The sequence below is a fragment of the Taeniopygia guttata genome, chromosome 1A, assembly GCF_048771995.1.
Source record: "Taeniopygia guttata chromosome 1A, bTaeGut7.mat, whole genome shotgun sequence".
In the NCBI taxonomy this organism is placed as follows: Eukaryota; Metazoa; Chordata; class Aves; order Passeriformes; family Estrildidae; genus Taeniopygia; species Taeniopygia guttata.
The window spans coordinates 29,527,097-29,536,304 of record NC_133025.1 but is presented as its reverse complement, the minus strand read 5'-3'; the positions used below and the strand labels follow the sequence as shown (position 1 = coordinate 29,536,304).

General features: G+C 39.5%; 1 protein-coding gene across 1 annotated transcript in view; it reads right to left on the bottom strand.

Moving 5' to 3' along the window:
- Positions 1-2,292: 2,292 nt before the first annotated feature.
- The window catches only part of ANO6 (anoctamin 6), a 69,917-nt gene continuing 63,001 nt past the window's right edge, over positions 2,293-9,208 (bottom strand). The window contains exons 18-20 of the mRNA XM_030263784.4: positions 7,905-8,104; positions 7,366-7,471; positions 2,293-6,446 (exon numbers count right to left, since the gene is read on the bottom strand). Coding sequence (XP_030119644.4) covers positions 6,252-6,446; positions 7,366-7,471; positions 7,905-8,104 — 501 coding nt within the window. The 3' untranslated portion in view covers positions 2,293-6,251. The remainder of the gene's footprint in view (positions 6,447-7,365; positions 7,472-7,904; positions 8,105-9,208) is intronic.

Below are 9,208 nucleotides of genomic sequence, written 5' to 3'. Positions count from 1 at the left end.
GAGCCCCTGCCTCCTTATGCTGGCATGGCTGCCAAAATATTTTCACAGGACAAGTAATCTTAACCCTTGGCAGCCTGGGTACTCTGAGCTCTATAAAACACAAGAACACAACAAACCCCAAGCACCCTCAATCCTCAGTGGAGGGGATGGGTATTGAGGGTTGAATGCCAGCCTGGGGCTGTCAGTCACAATTTCTGTTGGCTTGCCTGGCTCCAGCAAGGGAAGATCCTGCAGTGCCTGTTCAGAGAGGCTCACAAGTTACTGCTCACTCTGAGCAGAGCAGCCAGACCGGTTTAGAACATGACTGCTTGAATGAGCACAGTAGGGCTGTAACAGGACACCAAGTGGGATCCCAGAGAATGGGAGGTAAGGCGATAGCTGCTGGTGGCTGTGGCTCCCAGCACAGCTTATTTAGACACTTGTGGGCATCATAATTTCTCAAAAAGCTGAGAAATTATGTGAGAGACTTACATGAATACTATACAAATGCCTAACGTTCCCCACCCTGATATTATGTTAATGCTATCAGAGTTGGTTGTAATTTCTTGTGTTGTACAATTTAAGATATTATTTTCTCCCCCCACCTTGTCCTCCCCCCAGCTCTCTCTTCATATGCTAGAGGTGGCTTTTTGGTGTCCTGGCCTCTGCATGCTGCACTGAGGCGTGCAGTGAGATTTTCTCCTTGGTCAGTGTTGTGTACTTTTTCTTCCCTTTCTTACTCTTCAGCATTTAGGATATTACCACAGCCTACACATTTTTAGAGAAGAGTATATTTTGATACAATTGATACAATTCCTGACTGATTAACTATACGTTTAATCTCAGCAATTAGCATTGTTTTTACAGGATGTATCAGAGAATGCAGCAGAAATTACAGAAAGCAATTTTAAAATACTCTTATTTTGAGCTACTTCCAGCTTGTAAATAAAACCCACTTTCTTCAACTTTCCTAAAAATAATTTTTTTTACTATTATCAGGCTATTAAAACACATTCTTTTCTTATGAGGAAAATATTACTGTTTTGCTCAATCTGTGTTGAGGTTATTTATTACTAACTACATCCACATCTTTCCAGTGTTTTGCATACCTGCTACTGATCCATGCTTGAGGTCCACAAAAATGTAAATAAAAATGAAGCTCGTAGCCACCATCACTTGCTCCCCTGTATTGGAAAAGCAACCTTATGTAACAGGCTGGAAATCACAGGTAGGCATACCAGAAAAAAATCTAGACTTGGTGTGAATTGCTCATACCTTTGCTGACATCTCTGGTGATGTGCAGGCAGAGCACAATAACAGGGTTGGGTGTTCCAGGTGGGGCAGAACACAGTGTACTTTCATCTGGTGTATACTGACTATCCAAAACCAGTGCACTTCATCTGTTCTGTGACAGAAAGAATTACATTCTAGCACTACCAGAAATAAAATGCTATGCTTTGACTATTTGCATATTAAGTAGAAAAATTACTAAAGCCTATTGTTTGAACAATTTAAAATGTATAAGCCAATTCAAAACTGCACAATCCTCATATAGATTTGGGTTATGATGATATTATATCTTTCTGCTTGTAGGATAATAATCCTTATTCTGCTTTGTTCTAAAGTTTCTGCTGTTCTTGCTCTGACAAAGCCAAATTGAAGCAAGAGTGACAGGGCAATGTGAGACATACAACCTTAGTCAGCAGAAAACAGGTGGGAAGTGGTAGTACTTCTGCTTCTACCACTGTCATAAAGCTGCTGGAAGCAGATCCTGAGAATCTCTATGTGAAATACACACCACAGTGCAAAGAAGACTTCTATCTAAAATTACCCTCTAACCTTTCTTCTTCTCTAAGTCTTAGGAAAGGATTTCCCAGAAGCAGAGAGCAAGACTCAGATAAGAAGAAGAGAACTGATGGCTGGATAGCAGGGAGAGAGAGGCAGAGTGGACTGCCTGGAGGTGGGAGCATCCTAGACTAGATCCAGATGAAGAAATAAATGATGACTCTGAAACATAACACAGGGTTTATCATGACAGGAGTGAAAGGTTATAAAGACCTAAACTGTTTATTTGTATGAGAACATAGTGGTCCTTATCATCAATGTGGTGTTGAAAGGAATGACTTCCATTTAGGGGATGCAGAAAAACACAGAGGATAAATTTCAGCACTAGTAACAGTTTAATGGAATAAGATTGGAAAGAGGATGAATATGGAAATTAGATAGGGATGACAATGTAATAACTTAAGTGTAGCGTTTTGCAGCAGCAGTATCATTCAAGGAGAAACAAACAACACTAATCAACATCAGATGTATTGATATTTTAAAATAGACTTTATTTAATTACAAAAAATAAAAAGAAATCTTAATATTCAGAAACTAATTGCAAACATTCTTAGAAAAAAATAAAAAAATACACTCTTACATTCTGAATTTTACTGACATACACAGAGTCTAAAACAGTGGTGATAGTCTGTAATTTATGATGCTTGTTAAGGCAATGAAACGATCGCTGGTCCAAATTCACCCTGACTTCAACAGATCTGTACAAAGTAGGAGTCTGGTCTACATATCAAGTGTAGAAAAAAGGTAAAATGGATTCAGAGTTTAAAACAAATGCTGATTTTTCCTTCAAGCAGATCTTTCACTAAAGTGACAAAGCCTAAAAAAAAATTACAAATACTCATATGTTGGCAGCTGGACCCCAGCATTTTGTTCTCATGCCTCCGCAGACCTTCCGGCATGCAAGCAGAGAACATTTCAGCAGCTGGAGGTAGAGGCTTCGGAAACTGCACATCTTAAAGGAAACTATTAAAATGCAGTTATTAGGCACTGTGTTGGTTTTCCCTCTTCTTTCTCTGATTCAGAACTCTGCTGTGAATAACACTGAGCACATGGCAAACTGAACTGAATTCCTGATGTAATGTCCTCTGAAATGAAATGTTACAGCTACATTAGCAAGGAGTATGGCATTTCAGAAGCAAATCACTAGAGCAAAAAGTTAATGTTGGTTAGATGATGTCTATGCAGAGCTCACCACTCTCTTCAGCCCAGCTCTGGTTTCAGCAGACTAAGGGCCTGTCAGCAACCACTAAGTGCACATCTAAAAGCTGCCTTCTGGGTCAGTTTGAACTAAAAGGAACTCAGTCCATGTGTGCCCAGACTAACTGTGATGTCTCCCAGAAAATGGAGACAAGTGGAAGACTGGTTTCAAAAGCACATTTGTCATCTGAATAAAAAAGGTTACATGGAAACACACTCAGGGCTGATTAGGATTTTATTGTGGGAGGAGCCCAAGCCATAGGCACATAGGCTTTGCTGATGTAGCAGGTTTTTAAATTGTTATTTTAAAGGCAGGATTATAAACTCTTTATGACACTGAGGGCTTACTCCCCCTTTAGGAAATGATGCCAACTGATGTAGGAAGAAACAACTTGGAGGATCCTCTGATATCAAATAGAGAATAAGTCTAGGCACTTCTGAAAACCGTATGCCAATTAGTTTCTTTCCTAGTCTCTTTAACTCTGAAGAGCTTTCCTAAGATGAAATAATTACCTGAAATGGTCCATTTTATGCAGTATTTCCCCCCCTGTATCACAGGACGACCCCTTACCTGCCCCAGCTCTTTAACACCACATCTGGAAAGGTATTTAAGGTGCACTGGTGCTGTGATCACTGATGAGGGAATAAAAGTGGTATCTCTCATCTGAACACAACTGCAAATGAGAAAGGTCCAGCTGAAAGCTAAAGTCAAAAGCTCCAAGTATGAAAGGAGCTGACTGTTCTCTCTAACCCAACTCATTTTCCACAGGGAAATTCTAAGCACTTCACTAAAATTGTTCCTTGAAGAAGTTTTTTGGGCAAAACTTCGCTTTAACTGAAAGTTTGGTATATTATGCAGTGACAGGACCAGAGGCAGTGGGCAGAAACTGAAACACTTTTTCACTGTGGGAATGACTAAGCAGTGGCACAGGTGGCCCTGAGAGGTTGTGGAGTTTCCATCCCTGGAAATATTCAAAAGAAGAGAAGACCAACCTGGCTGAACAATGAGCTTTGACTGGAACTCATGTAAAAAAGGAGAGCTGATGACCTTTGGAAGAAGGGGCAGACAGCTCAGGAAGACTAATGCTATGAGGTTTTGCAGGGAGAAAATTAGAAGGGCCAAAGCCCAACTACAACTTAATCTGGCTACTGCTGCAAAAGACAATAATAATGTTTCTATAAACATGTTAGCGACAAAAGGGCGGCTAAGGAGACTCTCCATCTTTTATTGGAGGTGCTGGAAAACACACAAAGAAGGAGGAAAAGGCTGAGGTAAGCAATGCCTTCTTTGCCTTGGTCTTTAGTAGCAAGGTGAGTTGTTCTCTGAGACCCCAGCCCCCTGAGGTGGGACACAGGGGCAGGGAGCAGAATGCAGCCCTCATAATCCACAGGGAAATGGTCAGTGACCCGCTACACCACTTAGACACAAGTCCCTGGGACTGGATGGTGTTGATCTGCTCATAGCTTGGGCAGACCTACTGCTCACTAGATAAAAAACTGTCTGGAAGGCCGGCTCAGAGAGTGGTATTTAAAAGACATGTGGATGTGGCACTCAGGGACATGGTTTAGTTGTGGACTTGGCAGTGTCAGGTTAATGGTCAGACTTGATAATCTTAAAGGTCTTTTCCAGTCAACTGTTCTTATGGTTCTGTAGGGTTTGCTTCAAAAGACAGGTTTGAGTTACACAGCACTCAGTATTGGGAGATTTTGCTGCAAAATTCAGAGGTTTAATTCCTTCTGATTATTGATTGGATAAAATGCATCTTCCAAATGCTATTTAATTTCTGTAAATGGACTTCATACTTAAAAAGCTATATGAATAATCTGCCTAAAAACTCTGCGTATCTATTCCATTTAAGAAGATTACAAAATTACAAACATAAAGTAATCAGCTTGTTTATGGAGTACAGGCATACTTTTCTTTTTTAAAAAGGTTTTGGTTTCCATGATTTACATAAATTTGTTCATTAGAACTGTTAAAAGAAAAAGCAAGTTATTAATTTGCAATATCACTGCTTCAGGCACAAAATAGTCCTCCACATACGTGCCTAATCTGTAATTCCCTAATTCCCAGTTAGAAGCTGGAGCCAAAATAAGCGAGCAGATTGGCAGCCTGATTTGAAGATGACTGATAGCTGTAGCACATGCCACCATACCTCTGATATCCTTCCATATTATTCAAAGCTTCACAGCATGGTTAAGGCCTATTAAATGGTTTATTCCAATCTCCAATTCCAATAGATTCATAGTCTTGTCAGAATTCACTTTATCACGTAATGTTTTATCAAAATGTTCAGCTGCACATTCGTCCTATGTCAAATCCTCAGGGAAGAGCACGTTCTGGTGTGAGAGAAATGCAAAAGACAGCCCTCCACAAATATTGATTTAGTATGTGAAAAGACTTTTAACACTTATTGCTTTTACAAGTAGGAGACCTTCATGGCTATGAGCATTTAGCTCAGAATGGGCAAGTAAACTAATGAAAGTACATTGACTGGGGAAAGATATAATACCTGAGTTTTCTACTTACTCGGCATGCTGTAAGGTCAGTTTGTATGCATTGATTTCAAAGGCAATTCTCCTGTTTACACAGAGATTGATGAACAGGATGAGCTTACAGTCCTGTTGCTTCTTGTGATTCAAGTCCATGATTAATTGAAATATCTTGTTATCCATTTAAGTCTCAGTATGCATAGCTAATTCAGAGTAGCAAACAATCATGCTTAGTATGTAAATTCCAATGGTTTAACAGTGGGATTTTGAGTTGTATTTTCTTTCTTTTTCCTTCATGTTTTGGCTTTTCCTCTTCGTTTTATAGCTGAGGTCTGCATTAGCAAGCAATCAAAACTCTTACATTGGATGTGATGATATTGTTACAGCAAATCATTCTAGTTCTTAAGGTTTATTCAAGTCGGACTAGTTATCTAATACCTGATGCCTAAAAAAAGTAGAAAGCAGCCTAGGTGTTTGGGAATTAATCTGCATCTCTTAAGAGGATAAATAATTTTTGCCTTTTTTTTTTTTTTTTAATATGTCCTAAAAAGCTGTTTAAAAAAAAGATAACTCTTATCTGCATTGCAGTGGTTGCATTTGTCCAAGGGAAACAGATAAATGAGCATGTAAGAGTAGCAAGAAACAATGTTTAGTAAATCCAGAGTGCTTGATAGCTATTGGTAACATCTGGGCAGGTATTAGTTGTCCAAGTACTGTTATTCCACATGACAAAGTACTTATTCATCTTTAGGTTGGAAAGTGCTGTCTGCTCCTTTGGTGATTTTGTCCATGTTTTTTTTCACACCTTTGAGATCATTCTCGTGTAATAGTTTCTGTGTGAGGTACTTCTCTCGTTTGACCTTGCTCTTGGTCTTCTGTGATACATCCGGAATTACATATGAAATAATAAACTTCACAAAGTATATGACATGCTGGGAAAGGTGAAAATGAAAAAATGTCAGTCAGGCTGAACAGAACATTATTATCATTATAAATGAAATGTCACCTTTTGTCTTAAGATTCTGAGCTGATTCAGTGCCAGTATCTAACACTGTAGAAAAAAATTTTAAAAAGACGTGACTAATAAGATAGAATAATTATCTGATAAACAAGAATTTCTGAATTTCCAATCCTGATTTGAGCAAGGACTTCTCTGCCTGCTTTGGGGAAACCCTGGTACCCAGTGCTTCCCTCCTGTATGAAAATAGTAGTTACAGTTTCCTGTAAGATTTTTTAGGTTTGTTCAAATGACTCTGGGGCAATTACTTTTCTCTGATATAGGAAATCTGCTCTAAGCAGTTTCTGATTACTTCAGTAGTCCCTAGATCAGGACCTAAACACATGTTATAATTAATTAATACCCAATATTTCTCTCTCTTCATCTTGGACTGCTACCTGTCTTTCGTAAGCCCAGGCTGTAGCTGCAGAGGAAGGAGCAATTGCTTTTTGATGATCATCTGGAGACTCACTTCTTACAGGGACTGTGTTTATACACTTCACTCTGCCATGTATTGTACCTGTACTATGTACATGTATTACAAACAGGTATCATGCATATGCATTCAGGATGCCGTGTGCAAACTTCCTCTAAGTATACGTATTCTACTTCTGGTACTAAAAATTATTCTACAGTTCTTGAGAAAAGAAGCTGCAGATATGTGGGGCAATCCTCAGCTGATGCCATGATTTCAGGGAATTATTTTTCCAGTGTTGCTACATCTCCCAAGTTCTTGCTCATGCTAGGACACATCACCAGCTCTGATAGCTGTGCCTGGACTGAATGCCTCTGAAGGATTTTCCACAGGGAGGGAAGATACTAAATAAGCAATGCTCAAACCCCCATACACCGACCTCCATGACAATGATGAAAGCCAGCTTGGCTGCAATGACATGCCAGTAGTATATGTTGTGCTCATATTGGTGCTGGTGACCAGGAGGGTAGCGGAGATCCCGGTATCTGAAAGCAAAGTAGGAAAGTGAGGAACTGGTCTCTGGCATCTCTGCAGTACAGCGCTGTGGCCAGAGGATGGAGCACGACATGGCCCTGCTTAATGTGTCCAGGAACTACTGTGATAGGTAAAATCATATCTGCAAGATAAGCCACATTTGGCTAAAATGTCATATTTTTGCCATTTTATTAAGAATTACTGATAAAAACTTTAAGGAGCTTTATTTTGAAAACTATCAGCTGGGAGAAAGCCAAATTAAAATAAAAATTTTCTGAGTAGCACAAACTTATGGGTGAATATTCCACTCCATTCTGCCATTCAAAATAAGCTGGGTTTTCCTATATTTTTCTTAAGGGATATTGTTAACTGAATTAGATGGCTTAGATATAAAAACCATTATTTTTGTAAATGAAAAATGACAAATAGTTATTTGACACTTGCCTGCATGTTGTTTGGTTCCTGAACCAAGGGGAAAAAGGCTTGCTTGCATTCTTGAAGTCTGATATATTGAAGACAGAAAGTGTGCTGTTTATATACCCCTCCATAGTGTAAGTGCTGTGACTCCCGTAAGGAGGGACCGAAAAGGACCAGTAATAAACCAGACGAGGAATCATGTCAGATGTAAAAGCAATGATCAAAGCCTGCATTTCAGAAGGAGAAGACAAAAAAACAGAGCAGCATTAAAGAAATAAGCTTTAATATGCATTACTTTGCCATATACTTGTAATCTCAAAAGTTAGCATATGAGCTAAAAATAGAAAATATGTTCTTTTCCTGTCTGTGGTTGTTCATTCTGTAAATGAGCATGTAGTCTCTCATGGGCACAAAACAATCCCTTTCTGGCATGTGCACTCTGTACAATTTCTAAATTATGCTAGTTCTGCTAGATGCCTTCAAACAGTTATACTACAAAACACTTTTTTCATGTGCATGCAGAGGAGATCAGCAAATGTGCTTCTTATGAGTACTTATGAGATGCTTGAAGAAATTCTGCCTGATAAAACTAATGGAAACAACAGGAGAGTTCTTCAGTAACAGAAAATTAAATGTCACCAGGATCTCTGATGTCTGAGTAAAGGAATTAAATAAATTAAATATATAATGGATCCATCTTTGATCCTAGAAACATCCCACCCTTTTTGAGGTGCTAGCTAGCCCAAATTCATCTTGGTACTTTTTGCCTCCTACTATAGTACATGTGGAAACTGCTCTTGATGCCAAGATAATTCTTTTTCGTAGCAGCTGCATAGTGCTGCCTTACATGACGTGACCATTTGTTTTTATCTTGCTCCCAAGAGAGTCCCTGTCCTACTCAGTCTGCTAGTCACAAACTGGGTAGGAAATATGATCTGTGGGTTTGTTGTGGGAAGTCTTTTCTAAACTCATGAACTTCCCAAAACATCCTACTCTGGAGGAGAGGTTAACTATGTCTAATCCAATTTCCTCCCCTGCTACTGCAAGTTCAAAAGGTTTCCCTGTGAGGAAGACTTTCCACTGGCAAGATCTGCAGCTGAGTATTTAGCAAGAGGCTGCCCAGCCATCTCATGACAACAGGCGTCTCTGGTGCCCAGCACCTGGGAAGGAATAACCAGCTGCACTCCAGGACTGAAAGAGAAGTGTTTTGTCCCATACCAGGATAAAAATACCCACTTGACAACATGGATGGAAAGAACCAGGGCAGAGACATGGAAGAGAAAGGTGTGAAGTAGGGATCTGATGAGATCAGGGGGAAGGAGGTTTAGGCA